The sequence below is a fragment of the Acanthochromis polyacanthus genome, chromosome 2, assembly GCF_021347895.1.
Source record: "Acanthochromis polyacanthus isolate Apoly-LR-REF ecotype Palm Island chromosome 2, KAUST_Apoly_ChrSc, whole genome shotgun sequence".
Lineage (NCBI taxonomy): Eukaryota > Metazoa > Chordata > Actinopteri > Pomacentridae > Acanthochromis > Acanthochromis polyacanthus.
The window spans coordinates 18,414,853-18,434,611 of NC_067114.1; the positions used below are offsets into that span (position 1 = coordinate 18,414,853).

The window sequence follows — 19,759 nt, forward strand, 5'->3', positions numbered from 1 at the left end:
AACTATTATTTTTGTTTGATGTTTCCTTAATTTGGTTTAATGTGATTAATTTACATAAGAGTAAAACTTATAGCAGCATTATAAAAGTAATCCGTAAAAAGTAACAAAGCTCAATTACATATCTATACCTTAAAACACATGAGAACTTGGTGCATGAGACTAGTATTTAAGTAATAGAAGCTGTACAGTAAAAAAAAAAAAAACCCTCGCCAAAAGTGTCAAATTCTTAGCACATTTTTTCCCCAAATACTTTAGTTTAATATCAGCTGATATTCATTCATGCCTCTCTTTCAAAATGCTGCATTTGCCTTTTCAACCCAAACACTCTGTTTTACATCCCAGAGACAGCATTAGGAGTGGGTGACAATTGCTGACCACAATGATGTCAGGCGCTTCCCAAATAGTAGTCTAACTACACTTTAGGGGGCCTATTTGCACTTTCAGTTTAGAAAATGGGTAAAGCACCACCTGCAAACAGCAGGACATGTAAACAAGCACACATGGATTGCACCATGCTCCTGGCAAACGAGGCTTCTTGACAGCGAACGCACACGGCACGCACCCTTGACTTGTTCCACATTCTTGAGTCACCCCTCAGCCACCCCTTAAATCTATGGCTGAGTGTGAAATACCACAGGAGGGTGGTCTTTGCACTTTCAACTCCTCACCTTTCAGCCTGTCCAGAGTGCATCAAGCCCAGCTGGTCAGTCAGCAAGTAACTCAGGCCTGATAGAGATCAGTTCTTATATTAAACTGCAGTGACATTAAAAGTGGTCACATGACCCCAGTCCTATGTACGCTGAAGCATGTAACTAACTTCTGACTTCAAGCTTCTGACTGTGGATCGAGTTTAGGATGAACTCTCTCCCCTAAAATAAAACCGCTGGATACAGTTACATACTCAGCTCCCACTAAATAAAGTCCCTACTTATTTTTGGCCTTCATCTGTTCCACTGATCCAGTAATAAGGCAAAGCAGGCTGAGGGGGAAAAACATCTCCCATCACTACAAGAACACATAGGCAGGTGTGCAGGCATACGCACAACAAATATTATAACCTTTGTTTATAATACAAAAAAACACACTGCTATGCTAGTAAGGGCTGCTCTGGACTCCAAGAGTTTTGATAATGGAAAAGTAACATGTGTAAAGCAGGGAGTGAGAACATCACCTGCTCCCTGTGGCAAAACACTGCCGCTCTTCACTCACGGTGCATCTTCATCAACCTGCCATTCGTTATCTGTGTTTACCTCTTTTTCTCGTTTTATCCTCCCCTTTTATTTTTCCTGTTTTCTTTATCTCTCCTTGTCACTTTCTCCCCAACCCAGGCTTGCGTTCCTCCTCCCATCTCTTCCTGCTTCTTTCCCTTTTGTCACTCTCTCCTCTCTGTCCCTGTCAGAGCCTCTCACCTACCTCAGCTCCAACCCTCTGCCGTAACTCGACACTTTCTCACAACGAGCGCCTGACTCTGCTAAGTTGTTTCCCTGTGTTGCTCCACTGTTGCCATGGTGAGACTCTCTGTGTGTATGTGTGTGTGTGTGTGTGTGTGTTAGCAGCTACATAGACTCACGTTGGTGTAAACTACAGCCCTGAAGCTTGTGTCGTGTGAGTGTGTGACAGAATGTGTGGACTTAAGCGCACCGACTCTGGTGTAAACTGTGGCCCTTGGAAAGGTTTGTGGTGTGTGTGAGAGCATGTGTACGCGAGTATGCGTGTGCGTGGCAGTCTGGCTAGCGTGTGTGTGTAGCAGATGTAAAAACAGGAGAAACAGTGGTCAAGGTCACGAGAGGGCCCATTTTATCTGGCAGTGGTTTCCCTTGTGTGGCACTGTGGCACCACAGCATGGGATCTATGGACACACACACACACACACAGTGCAGCTCACACAGGCTTGCTATTTGCCCAGCACACTAGGGAGGGCAGCGAGAGCCAGGGAGCCGGTTGACTGTTTGTTTAAACAAGGTCAATACATGCGCACGCTCATTCACGCGCCTACACTGACACACACACACAGCAGAGTTTACTGTATACTGCATGAGGGCTGTATATGGCCTTGCTAGACTGGTCCAAGCTCAATTCCTCTTATTCCCCATTCTATCCTCCCCCACGTTCACACACACACACGCACCTCTCTCTGTCTCTTTCTCCCTCTCTCAGCAACTGTTTTCTCGCTGTGCGCTAAGCCTGATTACAACAAATGAGAGCCAAGCTTCCAACATGTTTACATCAAATACAGCCCTGGGGCAACGCAACACAAGCTCCAGCCAGTTCACACAGTGCAAACCGCATGGCTCTGCATTGTTGTCCGTGTGTCTCCCTACTGTGACAGTCAATCTACTGAGGGAGTTGGAGAGAGAAAGAGAGACCTGTCGGGATTGCAGAAAGGAAAATGACAAGTAAAAGAAAAGAAAGTAGACTAACAGATGTAGAAAGAGATGGATAAAATACGAGGAGGGATTAGACACACTGAAAATGCGAAAGTGAATGACAGAGACAGACAGTAATGGGGTCATGGCCGTGCATTCAAGCACTGGGATCAAAATCATTTAATGCATCCAAGCTGGTGGAAATATAAGGCTGTCTTGGACAGCTTCTGCCGTATTCTCTTTCAAATCCTTGTCACCAGACACCATAGCTTCATTTAGATTTATGAACTGTGGCAACAGGTTTTAATATTTATTTTTCCATACTTGTGTCGTCGTACAGCACAGTCCGATGTTGTGTTTGTGTGCACTCATTTTGTTTCTGTGCTGTGTGATTGTTTCTTCACTGCATCTGACAGCCTTTTTCTGTTTTGTCTGCCTGTCTCTGTCTGTAGCCCCGTCAGTAATACCAGAGGGGCTCCTTATATTTGTGTGGGTGCAGCAGCACTCAAATAAGCTGGTTAAATACGCACAAGGATACCTCAGCCTTCAGCCAGCCAGAGAGGCTTTGGACTTATATGTCTCCTAGCAACAGGTGTACCGATTAAGGTCTGCAGCTAGCCCCAGAGGAATGGCTAAAACAGCCAGTCACAGATGTAGCCATCCTGCAGTGTACAATTATATTAAAAAGGTGAGATTGTCAGCATATTGAGAACCATTGTTGCACATTATTGTAAAATCACAATGCTCATTTTGATGTTTAGAAAATATAGAGTCTCTATAGAGTAAGTTCAATAATTCAAAATATTTCTCTGATAAATTATATAGGTGAAGTCTTCTGTTGCAGTTTTCTTAAAAGTGGTTGTTCCCCTAATGAACAACAAGAAAATTGGACATATCACAAAGCTACACTGTGAGCAGTTATTCGCCCTCAGTAACAGCCTTTGCATGGGAAGACATAGCATTCCTCAAAGAACCCAGTGCTATGAATCATGTCTGTCAAAACAATTCAACGTAAACACTGTCATGCTTTGTAGTCTTTGTCTGGCTACCATACATACAGAGAGAGAGAAAATGAGCTGACTGTTATGACCATCGCCAGCCAATGCATAATGACACCCCTGTCTCTCTTTAGATCAGTGATCAACAGCTGGTCAACACCCTCAAGTCTTCCTTACTAGTAATAACAGACAAAGCTGGTGTCAAACTCCCAACACACTGCAGTCTCATGTTTTATTCCTAAAGCAACAGTTACACGAACTTCTGTTGCCAGAACACAAAATACAAAGGCTTCAGCTATGTCTACTTAATACATACAACATCCATCCATCCATCTATTCTCAATACACCGCTTTATCCTCACTAGGGTCGTGAGGGGAGCTGGAGCCTATCCCAGCTGACTCGGGCATGCACCACACAATACATTGAACTGCTTTAAAGTCATAAAGTCAGACAAGTGGGTACACAGAAGTACCAGCACCCAACATCATCTTGCTGGAGTACGATAACAGGCTAAAACTGAATCATTCTGGTTCCAGCGCTACAATGGGATCTCCTTGGTGGTTCAATTGCCGCTTATTTTCTGTGGTTACACGTCTTAACAGCTGCTACATCCTGTGTCTGGTTCCCAAAACTACAGGTTTGAAATAACTGACTTAAAACTGCTTATCATCTGAGTCATTCAGTTCGATGCAGAGCAACTGAAAGGCTTGACACTTAAGCTAGCAGGCAACTAAACAGAAACTATGACACACTGAAATACTTCCTTCTTGCAGAAAAGCCAGTTTTTGAAGGCTGACATCAAAACTATGTGCAACAATCAGCAATCCTGTCTTGTAAAATGCACTTGCAAAATGAGATATTAACAGACAGAAAACTTGTGAGTGTGCCATTATCAGCACTGGGGAATTAACCAGTAAATCCTATTTCTTTTTTTACAATTTAAAAATAAAACACTTGAAAATTAGCCTTTAAAATGAACTATTTGTGTAAAATTTTACAGAAGTCACATTTCAAAATATCTTCTGGCAGAGCACCAAAACAAAAAGACTTACCAACAGTGGCCCTTTTAGTTTGCGTGACCACAGTCTGATCAATGACACACCTCTTGGGACTTCATCAAAATGTGATCAAGCAACAAAGTCAATAGCTGGCAGAACACAGGAAACAGTGCACTGGTGTCTACATGTCAGAAGGGAGACATTCTCAAGTTTGTAAACAAAGCCCCAAATCATCTGCAAAAGTTTGGCCATTCCGTGACGGTACTGATGATGTTACTAAGAGACATGAAGCCAAGACATCCACTGCTACAAGAGAGTGGTTTGAGCTTTAAAGTAGAGTCTATACATCCCCCAAGAAAAAATTTCAAATCCAAGAAAACATTACAAACCAAAGTAGTTGGTGTGATTGAAAGACTAAAATAACGAACCAACACTTAGAGCACAAACAAGTCCAAGCAGCGAGAAATGCAGATCCCTTGGATGAAGGGATCTCAATGAACTTTCCAAAAATGAGGAAACTGTGGGAAAGAACCGATTAGTTATCCCAGCACTTTCAAAGAGGGCATTCAGCGCAGAAAGAAACTGAGTGACAAGCCACATAGCTGCCATCTAGCAAGCATTTAAACCACATGTGAAATATAAAGATGGGCAGAACAGATTAACTGCTATGTTTCCTGTTTTTTATTTTGGGGAGCATCAACAAACAACAGCTACTGTTCAGCATTTATGAGGCTTCGCGCTATTTATTTCAAGACCTTACACTTGTATACCAAGACTAAAATGCTACAACTTTTTCTATTACTCTATTCTGTTGCACCTTCAGTCAGAAATGTGTTTCTGTGATTTTGGCTACAACTGGATGTTTGACCTTCACTGCACAGAATAATGTATGTTCAGAGTTAGACCCAAGAAGAAGTTTTCAAACTCATTTGCTGAAAGTTGAAGGTTTCTCTGAGCTCACCTGAAATCTGAGTCTGAGGCATGTACCTGCAAGCAATATTTGTGAAATCACAACTAGTCTGAAGTTCAGCCTCGGTCCAGTCAGCAGTTAACTTACACCAGTGTGAAACTTAACCGTGAAGGATGCATTACGCATACATTCAGAATGGTCTTTCAGTGAAGTGGGAGACGTCTTGTATCTAGTAGTCAAATGTTTGAAATGAAAAACATTTCCACATTCAAGACAAACACAAAACAGAAGGCATGTGGTAACTTACTATTTTCCATCTTACATAGTTACAGAAAAAGGCAAACCATCTCAGACCTTTGAAGTATTTAAACTACATCAGCTCAACAGCTCAGACATCCTCATTTTTTCTGTTGACACTGCAGCTTGGTGGTGCACTGATTTGGGCAACAGCGAGGTCACAAAAGGAAGTCATCACTATGTCCAGATGGCAGCTATGGCGTCATCTGGTGACATCACACTACTAGTGTCAAGATTCAATGACAGTAAGAGGTCCCGCAGAGCACAGAGGAGGAACAGTCTATAGGAAGGACAACAGCGTGAATATCACAGTACTTTAGATCAAAAAGATTAAATCATGAAAGCAATGTTTGATTTGAATTCAGAGTGAGAAATGGAGTAGAAAAGAGTAGAAGAATAACAGAAATGCTCATAACAGGAGCCATGAAGCAAAGTCACCAAATCTATATTGTTGAGAATTTGTCAACAAAACTTTTAATTATAAAAAAGGACAGTTCCTTTTCTTTCTGCTGTCCACCAAAACCTTTAATATTTGCAGTGTTTGAAATACAGAGAGGCTGCAATCACACATGCACCTGTGACATTCTGCCTCCAGGGAACAGCTTACTTCACACCAACAGTGCACCTGGGAAATATGATATATGCAAGCTTGTTAACAGTTTCAAGTGGTCTGACCCCCTTACGTCCAATGTATGCTAGGTCAAAACAGAGGCTGAATGACTTCAGAGTCCCTTTAATCAGGTTCAGCCTTTGTTGTTGTTGCTGTTCAGACATTGTTAGCATTTTTCCTAAAAATACTAAAAGAACATGCATCTCATTGCGTGTTCTGACAACCTCAAAGAAAACGCAGTGTGTGTGTGTGTGTGTGTGTGTGTGTGTGTGTGTGTGTGTGTGTGTGTGTGTGTGTGTGTGTGTGTGTGTGTGTGTGATTTTGGTTTTTGAAGTAAATGTGTTTCTGTACAAACAATAATGACATAACAGCACAAAGAAGTGACCTTTCAAGTACCTTTTAAGGCACTTTTTTGCATAGAGCATCAAAATGGAGCTAAGGAGACTAACAATAGAGGACTGGATGTTTAGTAAACAAAGAGTGACTGTTAGACCTGCTGGACAAGTGCCGATGTATCCATCCTCACAGTACAAGACAGCAGTTCACTTCTTCACATTTGGACATTATTAATGATGAGGCATGAAAAACATGAACCTAAAAACTGCATCCACAGTCAAAAGAGTGGAGGGATGTGTGTAATGCCTGACTACAAGATGGTGTAAAGATTTTTTTTTAGTTTCATATCACATATACATATATGAAAAAAATGACTTGCTCGCACTTGTTTACTCCCTTCTCACTCATAAGTTATTCACCCACACATTTTCTCTGCACAGAGCTCTGCAAACTGCAGCTGATGGCAAGCAAATGTTATACGTGTGCTTCTCTTGCTTTTTCTGCTCATGCTGTCCATGAAAACACGTTGATATCTGTAAATTTGAGTGCATTTTAGCAGAAATGGATTTGATTTTCATTTCCATCACAGGTAGTGGCAGCATTCTGTGACGGAGTGTAAACAGCAGCTGTATGTTGAGAAACGCTGACCAACGATCTCCACAGATCTAGGTCAAATCATACTACAGGACATTTATTGTACTGAAATGTATCAAGAACACAACAAAGTGAGTGGTAAACCATGCCAATCTAAAAAAATAATGATATAAATGAAATAGTAGACGATTGTGAGTGAACCTGACTTTGTCTGTAGTTTATCTTCTGTTCTTGCCTCCTCGACCTCAACTGTTGTTTATTTTTTATTGGAGTTGGTTTCAGATTGTAATCTTGGTTAATATTTAGCCCAACGAAACTAATAACCATAATAACATTAAAAAAAAATACCTACACAATAATAAAATCATTCAGAGCCAACAAACCTGAGTCTGCTGCTTCTACAGAACAGCTAAACTGACTCTAATGACTTTCAGGGCTAAACATGTTGGTACTGCAGACCAGATTGCAGCTGGAGATGGAATCAACTTTGAAATGACCTTGTCTAACTGAAGATATATTATTTTCTTGTCACTAGCTACTGCAAGGAAAGTGACAAACTAAACAATTGCCTTTGGGGATGAGAAATGAGGGCAACCGTGGCAAACGCTCGGTTGAAAAAATTTGACAGCTAAATTATGCATCGTCACATATGGCAGGATTGAATCTTGGTCTAACTGAGGTAGAAATGGTTAATGATTGGCCTGAAGGGAGCCTGCATGACTGAATGTATGAGGACATAGGCTGTTTCTAAAGCAACAAATGGCAGCAGTTTAGACGTCCTTGTTTCAGGAAATTTTGTGTCCACAGCTGTTCAAGTGTTGTATTTTATCTTAATTGTTATAGCCTGTGTAATGTGTATAATGAGCAGTGACTGAGCTCACCTCAGGACTAATAAATTTCCCATCTATAGTTCCAAGAAATTCTAACAAATACAATACTAACAGTACAAATTTAGTCCAAGTGGGAAACCAAATAGGACCAATAATATATAAACCATACTACAACAACAACAAAAAAACATTTAGACAAAACGCTCATTCAGTTCTACTGCACAAAATTTGGCAAAGAAAATTATGTAGGTTCCACTGTAATGCCAACAGAGCAGATGTAGGTGTTCCGAGGTTAGTGTTCTGTACATGGCAGTCCTACTGGACTAAATGAACAGCTGACCAGTCTATCAGCCTGAACTCTGCCATTGTAAGGTTTCCCAACAATAGATCTGGATCAGTATTTGGTCCTTTCTTAACCATACACACAAAGAAAGCTTGTCATTGGAGTCTTGAAAAATTCATGAGACTGAAATCTTCTGCCCCCCCCCCCCCCCCCCCTCTCTCAGTCTCTGTGAAAAAAGCAGCCATAGCTCATTGGAGGCTCACCTAGTCTCTCACAGGTGCTATCAGATGACAGACCAGCTGACTGGGCTATCGTGACAGGTCTCTTGCCTGCCTGCAAATCTCGCTGCTTCAACAGGCTGACTGGCAGTGCTGCTGTAGGAGAGGATCCATGTGACAATCCACATATGCAAATATGTAAAATGAAACCCTAAATCTAATGCTCATTCCCATTAGCCAGTGGATGTTTGAGCTACGAGGCTGAACAATTACTTATTTATAGTCCAATAATGTATCTTTACTATTAGTAGATTAATGGTGGATGCTTAGATCACTGTGAAAGCAGCTGAAAGCATTTTCAACAAGGTCCTGCAAAAGATATCCTGGCAGGTTTATATCATCAGCTAATGGCATTTGTATTTTAAGTGCGATGGGAGCCTCCTTGTGCAAACTTTTAAGAGAAAATACATTTCAGTCACATGCAAACTGCTGTTGCTAAGTTATAAAAACAACTTAGGTTCAAGATATTTCTCCTTCTTTCACTTTAACCACTGGAGGCTCTGATAGTTGACATTTTGGCGATGTGGTTAGTACAATGGGAGCTGGATAAGTACTCTGGGTGTAATTTTTCTAAAACATTGCCAGAATAGTGTTAACAGACCTCAGATAAAAGTTAAACCTCTAAATATGGTAGAGACATCAATGATTATATTTACTTTCACTTATGATCTGCAAAAGTAATTTCCCTTAATGCACAAGATGTTGAGCAACAATTTAGTGTTTGGAAATTGTAATCTATAAAGTTTCAGGTCAGTTTCGACAGCCAAATTTTGGAGGATTATAACCTTGCTTAAGGCGCAGTAGGAAATGACCCAAACCTGTGGGAAAACACACAAATTATTACCTTGACGATTGGATGGCCACCAGATGCTGCTTTGACGGCTCCCCTGCTGCCCTCAGTCTCATAGTGTGCTCGGTGGTGGGCTTTGGGTTGCACCTCTATCTTCAGTTCATACTGGCTGAACTGGCTTGGCAGTGGCCAATCTAGAGGAGGCAGTGAGGAGGTCCTGAGGAAGGAATACCACAAGCATGCACATTCACACCCACGCAGAGAGGTAGAGGACGTTAGAGCTCTGTTAACAAACTCTAAAAGCATACAGTGTTGTGAAAAAGGTGTAGTCAGAATTAATTTGAAACATAATTTAGAAATGTTTGTGGTTGTAGCAAATAGTACACGGGCAATAGATTTGAAAAAACAGTTCTATCTAAAGGTTAAGATTGAGGGAGCATTAAAAAAAATCAAATCTGAAAATTTGCTTGGGTCTACGTACGTTAGGATTTTAAATATTTTAATTATTCTGCACAGATATGTTAATCCTGCGACATTATAGTATAAGGTCAAGCAGTGCAAACGTGCTCTAACTCATGGCTGATGACAGAAACCTGTCTCAAGTCTGAAAATGTGGTATTCCCCCTTCATTGGGTGACACGGTGCAATAGGTGCGAAAGGGGGTATAAAATGCAGAGTGCTTAGCACCATCAGACAGTGAATCACTGGAATGCCCACATGCATTAATCCTGTTCTTAAACACAACAACTTGTAATAGGTCATGTTAAGGCTTTAAGGGTGAATCATTTCCTAAGGGGGACTTTTTTTTCTGAGTCTTTACCCCTGTGTGGGTCAGTGAATGGGTGGCAGGACAAGAGTGTGTGTCAGCCAATGCATAAATTACTGTGTGTGTGTGTGTGTGTGTGTGTGTGTGTGTGTGTGTGTGTGTGTGTGTGTGTGTGTGTGTGTGTGTGTGTGTGTGTGTGTGTGTGTGTGTGACTGTGTGGATACTGTACAAGTGTATATTTTATGTGTAGTGCATTGCAGCGGCTAGCATTGTGTGTTTTTCCTCCGTGTCTCTTTTTTGTTATCTGTGTAGGCCACAATCATATTTGAACAGCTGCACTCAAAAATAAAACACTCAATGGCCGTCTCCACAGAGAAACTGGATCCCTTCATCTGAGTGCATTAGATCACTTTATCCCCAAAACATTTTGTAAACACTTGCGTCAGTCATTAGTATAAAACAAACAAAGCTATAACCTTTTCAGTGATTGTTCTATGTATTGTTCATGATTATGATTTATGAAATGTATTTTATTATAATCCACTATAAGTAGGGATTTTAGAGCGTCGTGCTGCATTCCAAACAAACCGTACTAAAGATATGCAAAAAAACTAACGCATAAGAACAATTTAAATGAAATAAAACTTACTAGACCACTAAGTCAAATTAATATTAACGATAATCTTTCCAACTTTGTCACTGTATTAATTCTGTCTATTCCGATAGTACCCTAAGAAATTTTCAGAATATAGTTCATCCACAGTTTGGTGTAAATTAGTCAAGTTTCACAAAGACTAATACCTTGTACTCTGCTTATATTATAAGCTCACCTGTTTTGTTTTCCATTTTTTTGCTAAGATTTTATAATCCTACTATTTTCTGTATTATCTGTAACATCACCCTGTAATACCTGTGCTATTACACAGTATATATATGTTTTACTTGAAGACTCTTTCTACTGTACCTGTAGTCCACATCATGACAGGGTACACAATTAAGTATTCATGATCCAAGAAGTCGATTGCAGAGCAGCACATGCTACATGCATGTGTGTGTGTGTGTGTGTGTGTGTGTGTGTGTGTGTGTGTGTGTGTGTGTGTGTGTGTGTGTGTGTGTGTGTGTGTATCCAAACTATCAAGGTGTCCATTGATTTGTGTCTGAAAGCTGATTGCTGTTAGCCTAGCCATGCTACACCCATGTTTCTGACGGCACAAGGGTCTAGGGAAGCTCGACAGGGAGGGAGGCGGGCTAAAAGGTTGTCTATCAAATCCCTCTGCAGCAATTGGGTAGGTATACAACCAATCAACGCAACGAATAGGCTGACGTAGTTCCGAGAGCACCGGCGGATTGTGGCTAAGTCCCATTAGCTTCCCAACCCGCGGAGCCAACTGGTATATTAAGGATTTGCCATATCCCGTCGGCGTAAGTCCAAATATGTCTTTCTTCTCAATGAAACACTTAAGTGCCGTCCTTTGTTTATCTTTCAAGTTGAATTTTAGCTTCAAATCTTTAAGGGATGTGGTCAAAGCCGAGTCGAAAGATAACTGTTTATTGTGCGCCGGTTGTTTCTGTCAGAATCGTCACACCTCTGTCGTCACTTCGTTATGCCCGCCTTCTGACTCTACACTTCATGGTGATTGGTCTGGCCAGTTTTAGGAGAATCCAGCCTCGAGCCTTATGGAGGGTAACTAGACCCACCCTGGCAGAGAATTAAATTCGTTGCCGTGGGTTGTCTAGCGCGGCGAGGCTAGATTGCTGTGTATGTGAGGCCTGAATCAGTGAATTGTCTCAACAGTGTAGGCAACTAAAAGTTTGGGCGGTCTCATATTTGATCTCTTCCTTAGCACTGACCACTGTAGGCTCTTTGTGCGCTCTGTCACATGGTGGCATAAACTTCTATTTGACTTGACCAAAGACAGTCCCGACTCCTAGCATGCAAACTAAACTGCATGACATCTTTGAAAGTACAAATAATTTAAGGGAAAGTTTGTAAAGCTCTAGCCAGCATGGCTGATTCCTTTAATTCTTCCTCTTCCAAATGCCTGTCAAATGCTGGCTGCATGCAGACCAGTGTGATCAGACTGGATTAAAGACATGTGAGTCAGGCTTTCAGTGGAGCCATTTTGCTTCATAAACTGCCTTACAGAATGGCACCAAACCCACAAGGAAGACTGCATTTTGGAAAGAAAAAGGCAAGTGTCGGATGTTTTGTAAAGGTTGTGTGCCGCCAAATGGAGCCTTGTAGTTTTAAATGTAACTGAACAACAGACAACAGGTTCTCCAACGACTTTAAATTTTAATGTACGTAAAGAGAAAAAAGTCAGATTGTGCGAATAATGTCATTACAGACACAAAAATAACTGACATTTTTTTGCTTGTTGGAGTTTGTTTCTCTTCCTCTGCCTACTATATGGCTATTTAAATGGCATGATGCCATAATAAATACATCATCTACAGTAATCTGTCAATATCAAAATAATCAGTATATCAGTGACAATACTTTTAGGTATTATTTGCCATCTACAACTTCACTGACAGCAGGTGACACTATTAAGAACAAGATAATCACTCTGACAGGGTGGAATAGAGGCATCCTAACCCTTGTGTTTTCCTCCCAGCAGCTATGACATAACCATCAAGGAAGTGTGGGTTTGCTGCTACGGTAACAGGAGCAGGGGAGTACAGAAGAAACATGAGCTTGTGATGGAGCAGGAGTGATGGACTACATCCTGACATAGCATAACCTTTCTCAAATGTCTCATAGTGTAGGCGCTTCAGTTCATTCCCATAACATAGTCTTCTTCATGGTGTTCATGGTCCCACTGGCATAATTTCCATCAAATGAATTAGGATAATCTTGCATCTACGCAAGTTATATGAATTGAGGTCGAGTCACAAAACGACGTCTTGACGATTGAAATATACATTTAGCAATGAAGGAAAACAATGCATGGTTGTGATGTTTTCTTGCTGTTTTCTGAGTCAATTTGACATTAGTTTCTATGTATACCAGTGACTCCACAATGTATAACCTTTAACCAATATTACCATCAGCGAAGTAATTCCAAGTCTACTGCTGCCATCAAATGAAGCATTTTTCAGTTCAAAGGTTATCCCATTTTTCTTCTGCATTTTTTTCTATTTGTTACTACAATTTTTTTTTTTTGGTAAGACATTCTAGCCTAAGTTCTGTTTACCGGGGATCTACATATTACATTTGCCACAAAGCAAAACTGGCCTTTTGTTTAAATAAAGCGTGTGGCAACTAACTTTCAATAATTAATTAACATGTCTTGTAGACAGCTCAAGAAGTGAGGCGTGATCCAATTCTTGGTCAAAGCAAGTGTCTGAACACCCCACCAGTTTTTCATCCCACCCAATCCCACCCATTCCACCTCGGCCATCTGTTCAAAACACTACTAACACACATATGCATGCACATAGGCAAATCAACAACACCCTATCTCATGGCAAACAGGGGTTTATGCCATCTGACTCTCATCTGCTATACAAGTCCTGTCTGAAAATGAAAATTTTGTCAAGAATTATACTTGTTGCCAGTGAAAGCATCTATTAGTGTACGTAAGTAAGGCAAGCAATGACAGATATACCACATAAGCTCTTCAGTAAAAATAAAAATTAAGTAAAAAGTAAAAGTAAAAATTCTGTTACTGTCTTAGCTATAGCTCTAGCAGGAAAATTCATAGACAAAACGATGGATAAAAAGATCAAATTGAGAATTGTGACTCATCCTTAGAGCTGACCGTGTTATTGTCTGGACAGTGATAAGTCTGTGTGAGAAAGCCTTTGTGTTGTCTGTGTGTGTGTGTGTGTGTGTGTGTGTGTGTGTGTGTGTGTGTGTGTGTGTGTGTGTGTGTGTGTGTGTGTGTGTGTGTGTGTGTGTGTGTGTGTGTGTGTGTGTGTGTGTGTGTGTGTGTGTGTGTGGTGGCCTCCTTGCCATATGTGCCCTGTACTGATTTACAGTGCTAGGGGCCAGTGCACACAAACAAGGCCATGTCTTCATCTGCTGCACACATTGGAGAACACACAGCGGACTCCTCCTTCTGTGTGTGTGTTCACTGAAATTAGCACGTGTGTCCCTGTGTTTCCCTCCTCACACTAATAAACTAGTATTACTCCACACTGAAACTAAATTAGATTTATAATGCTGATACAAAGCTCAGAGTTCACCAATTACTGAACACTGATCTGCAGGGTTCCATCCACAAGCTAAATAGCCGTCTAAAATAGCTATATGATACTAATTTACTGCACTGCAGCTTCTTTCCTAGATCAAAAAGGGTGTTGAGTTTTTATGACAGCTCAAAACTCCTATCAAAACATTCACCACTGAGGTTTATTGTTTAGCCATGACCCATCAATATTTTTATTACTGATAACGTGTGCTGTTGTGCCAAGTGGTGGTCGCATTGCTAATTCATAAAAAAACAAAACACGTCTTTTGTTTTTTTGCTCTTAGGTGAACAGTATTTTAAGATTTAGGATACCATTCTTCAAGATTCTTCTCCTCTAATAATGCAGAGGTGTCTGTTGCCTAGTTGAAAAATTCTTTGAACTAGTTGAGACACCTTTTCTCCTACTGACTTGTCTACATCTGCATGACTCATTTGTGTAAGCTGGATTAGATAAGTGCATCTGTGAGATGGAGTTAAATTTAGCCTGGTATTAGACAATCCTGCAGCAAATTTACCTGAATATAGGTGTATGACCAGGCTTGGGTTTATTCCATGAAAAGTGGGAGGGTACTGAGAGGAACTGTTCTGCAGGCCCATCCTTCTTCAGGCTGTGGAGGGCCTCATCTGAAGGTGAGTCTAGATTAGGAGACATATTTCCTTGGTCATCTAGCCCTAGTTCCCCTTTCCCAGTCTGCATAGCTGTTCTGTCTTGTGAGGTCTTCCTTGTTTTGGAGGGGATGTCTGCCTCAGATGGGCAGCACTGAAAGGGTGACATGCCAACAGAAGGACTGCCAACCCAAGTGTCCTCTGTCACGCTGCCCCTAGGTGACGGTCCTGGCGTGGGTGTGGGTGAGTGATGAGGAGACAATGAGCCGGGATAGCAGATGTCTGCGCTAGAGTGACGCCTCTTCCCACAGGGTGAGGTGGGACGAGAGGAAGGCCTGGAAGGTGGACGCGGGCTAAGCCAATTTTCATCAGTGACACTGGTGCGTGGCGAGTGGCAGGGGGATTGTCGGGGAGACAGGCTGATTGAGTGGGAGTGGTGAACAAAGGCAGGGTGGTGGTGGTGCTGCCAGTGGGGCTGCTCCTCCAGAACTCCACCCCCAGTCTGAGGGGAGGTACAACCTGGGGAAGTAAGCGGGGAGCCCAGGGTAAACCGGGCAGCTGCTTCATTCAGCTCTGAGTCAACATCGTCATAGACGTGTGAGAATGATTCACAAGAGGAGGCATCAGAGAACCAGCTTCTTGAGGAGAGACTGCTGCATGGGCTGGGGCTGAGCGAAGAGTCCCGGTATGAATGGTCCAGCGGCAAATACAGGTGGTCTCTGGACAAAGGCCTTTCACCGTGGTAATCCCCATCAGGGCCATTGGCCCTCAGATCTTCCTCATTGGCATCCATCTCCTGCTGGCAGCTGGGGGAGATGGAGGTGATCTGAATACTGGGGCACTCAAAGGCCTTCGGTGCCTCCACAGGAGCAGAGGGCAACAGGGGGGAGGTGGCATACTTGGAGTCTTGGGCCTCATAGCTCGGGAGTTCAGGTCCTGGTTTGTGTGACTGAAGGCGTGGCGAAGTGTTGATGACCTGGGAGTGAGACTGCATGCCATGACGTGGCAAGCCAATAGACTGGTGGTTAGAGACCATAGACTGGGGCTGGCCTACATTTAGGATATAGAACGATGTGCTGTCATCAGGCTCCAGATCTAGGAGAAGAAAAGGATGGGAAGATTAGGATACAGCAATGTAGTTTTCTGTTACTACCGTTTTTTTCTCCTGTAATGTTCCTTAGTTTGACATCATTGAATAACGGAGTAAAAAAAAAAAAAAAAACTTGAGTTCCAAAAAAAACACAATTATTGCTATTATCCCCATCATGGTCACAGCCATGGAATACAATAATGGACAGAACTGGATGAATACAATTAATCTAAGAATAAAGTACTGCTTTATCCATCTAGCCCAGCAGATCCAGAATCACATAATGGTTCTGAGGCAACATCAAAGGAACCAAATATAGTGTAGCCATATTTCAGGTTATGTCTATTACATTTTAGACTGTAAATACATTTCTTTCTTTGGTAAAAGTACCAATATCACACTATGACAATATTCCACCACAAGTCCTTTTTTGAATTCAGAAACTTAAGAACAAGCATGTAAGCATTACTAGCAAAATGTACTGTGTATGTAAGTATTGCCTGTGCACCTACACACGTGGACAAAATTGTTGGTACCCCTCAGTTAAAGAAGGAAAAACCCACAATTCTCTCTGAAATCACTTGAAACTCACAAAAGTAACAATAAATAAAAATTTATTGAAAATTAAATAATCAAAATCAGCCATCACTTTTGAATTGTTGATTAACATAATTATTTAAAAAAAACAAACTAATGAAATAGGGCTGGACAAAAATGATGGTACCCATAACTTAATATTTTGTTGCACAACCTTTTGAGGCAATCACTGCAATTAAACGACTTCTGTATTTGTCAATGAGCGTTCTGCAGCTGTCAACAGGTATTTTGGCCCACTCCTCATGAGCAAACAGCTCCAGTTGTCTCAGGTTTGATGGGTGTCTTCTCCAAATGGCATGTTTCAGCTCCTTCCACATATGTTCAATGGGATTCAGATCTGGGCTCATAGAAGGCCACTTTAGAATAGTCCAACGCTTTTCTCTCAGCCATTCTTGGGTGTTTTTGGCTGTGTGTTTTGGATCGTTGTCCTGTTGGAAGACCCATGACCTGCGACTGAGACCAAGCTTTCTGACACCAGGCAGCACATTTCTCTCCAGAATGTCTTGATAGTCTTCAGATTTCATCGTACCTTGCACACTTTCAAGACACCCTGTGCCAGATGCAGCAAAGCAGCCCCAAAACATTACTGAGCCTCCTCCATGTTTCACCGTAGGGACAGTGTTCTTTTCTTCGTATGCTTGGTTTTTGAGTCTATGAACATAGAGTTGATGTGCCTTACCAAAAAGCTCCAGTTTGGTCTCATCTGTCCAAAGGACATTCTCCCAGAAGCTTTGTGGCTTGTCAACATGCATTTTTGCAAATTCCAGTCTGGCTTTTTTATGAGTTTTTTTCAGCAGTGGTGTCCTCCTTGGTCGTCTCCCATGAAGTCCACTTTGGCTCAAACAACGACGAATGGTGTGATCTGACGCTGATGTACCTTGGCCTTGGAGTTCACCTTTAATTTCTTTGGAGGTTGCTCTGGGCTCTTTGGATACAATTCGAACGATTCGTCTCTTCAATTTGTCATCAATTTTCCTCTTGCGGCCACGTCCAGGGAGGTTGGCTACTGTCCCGTGGGTCTTGAACTTCTGAATAATATGAGCCACTGTTGTCACAGGAACTTCAAGCTGTTTAGAGATGGTCTTATAGCCTTTACCTTTAAGATGTTTGTCTATAATTTTTTTTCGGATGTCCTGGGACAATTCTCTCCTTGGCTTTCTGTTGTCCATGTTCAGTGTGGTACACACCTTTTCACCAAACAGCAGGGTGACTACTTGTCTCCCTTTAAATAGGCAGACTGACTGATTATGAGTTTGGAAACACCTGTGATGTCAATTAAATGACACACCTGAGTTAATCATGTCACTCTGGTCAAATAGTTTTCAATCTTTTATAGAGGTACCATCATTTTTGTCCAGGCCTGTTTCATTAGTTTGTTTTTTTAAATAATTATGTTAATCAACAATTCAAAAGTAATGGCTGTTTTTGATTATTTAATTTTCAATAAATTTTTATTTATTGTTACTTTTGTGAGTTTCAAGTGATTTCAGTGAGAATTGTGGGTTTTTCCTTCTTTAACTGAGGGGTACCAACAATTTTGTCCACGTGTGTAAATGCTACCTGTCATCATTTTACTATTATATATGATGATTTTGAATACTGCCACATTAACGTGTATGTTCTATTCAACTGCTCTAGATGTTAAAGTTTTAAAGAATTTAACAACTTTATACATTGTTGGGTAGTTTGGGGTATGTACAATATATGTTTGTGACACTGCTGTTCTGTTAGAACCACATATATCTAAAAAGCCATTTTTTGTGTGTTGAGAAAATCAGCCCCGTTTTCATATTGGTGACAATGTATTTTCCAGATAATTTAAGAGGGTAATTAAATATTTCCTTTGGCTCAAAAAGTAGGCTGGTTTCTCAACACAAAAAGGCAAATTCAATCCTTCAGTTCTTCACAGACATTCAAAATTACTAAATTTGGAGATGTAGTGACAAATGTATTGGAGGAAAAAATACAATATATGCCTGTAATATAGTGTAGTAGCAGCAAGAAGTTGCATAAAATAGAAATACTCAGGTTAAGTACATTGAATTTTCTTTAAGTACATTGCTTGAGTAAATGTACAGGGTGACACAAAAAACTGGAACTTCTTAACAATCCAATAAAACCAAGAGTGATGGAAGAAAAATATTTTATTCATAGTAATTGAAACCTTAAAACATGCCATTTAAGAAACAGTGATGGAATTTTCATTTTTAAAAAATTACTTCCTGTAGATGGCGTCCTCCTGTACGAATGCATTCTTGAAATCTACCTGGGGCTATCTCAAGAGTAAAGTGTACACGACTCGACCAAGCACTCTGGATGAGTTAAAACAGAGAATTCAGGATGAAATTCACAGTATCCCAGCTGAGATGTTGCAGCGGCCAGTGAGGAATATCAACAGCAGATTTCAAGAATGCATTCGTACAGGAGGACGCCATCTACAGGAAGTAATTTTTTTTTAAAAATGGCATGTTTAAAGGTTTCAATTACTATGAATAAAATATTTTTCTTCCATCACTCTTGGTTTTATTGGATTATTAAAAAGTTCCCATTTTTTGTGTCACCCTGTACTTAGTTACAGTTAACAACTGGTGCCTAGGCATGTTGCACCCCCCCCCCCCCACACACACACACACACACAGATTAAACTGTCTGCCACATTTACATGTAATAAGAAAATATGCAAGAGGTCCACCTGCTCATAATACATTCCTCCTACTAATAGTGCATCCATCTTCCTCCAGTCATGTTTTCACACAACATCAGGGCTGCACTTGAGTCACTGGTTTCCAAAATTACATAAAATTATTTGTGCGGTTATTCTGTGAGTTTGCGCTTCAACCCAGTTTCAGGAAATTAGAGGCCAGAGTGTTGCTGGGTAGCAGGGAGTCATACAGGCATTGTTCCAAGAGGGATAACCGATGAACAGCACTACTCAGGAAACAAATTCACACAACGATGCGTGCTGTCGGCTGTCATCACAGCTAGCGCCGGCAGGCTATTTATACCAAAGGTCATCCGGCACAGGCAGCATGTACACACACAAACACACCCACCCACAAACAAATTGACAAGAGTCCATTGTGTCCATTGGCACTATTCGGTTAGAGTTTATTGATAAACTTACACTGGATATGCTCTGCTGCTCCCATTGGGAATACTCCCTCCCCTCAAACTCCTGTCAGTGTTTCACATGTGACACATTAATACTGCCAC

The 19,759-nt window shown here is 41.2% G+C and overlaps 1 protein-coding gene across 1 annotated transcript in view; it reads right to left on the bottom strand.

The window, feature by feature from the left end:
• nfatc3a (nuclear factor of activated T cells 3a) overlaps positions 1-19,759 on the bottom strand; it is a 67,762-nt gene that overhangs the window by 26,491 nt on the left and 21,512 nt on the right. The window contains exons 2-3 of the mRNA XM_022208981.2: positions 14,769-15,954; positions 9,346-9,508 (exon numbers count right to left, since the gene is read on the bottom strand). Coding sequence (XP_022064673.1) covers positions 9,346-9,508; positions 14,769-15,954 — 1,349 coding nt within the window. The remainder of the gene's footprint in view (positions 1-9,345; positions 9,509-14,768; positions 15,955-19,759) is intronic.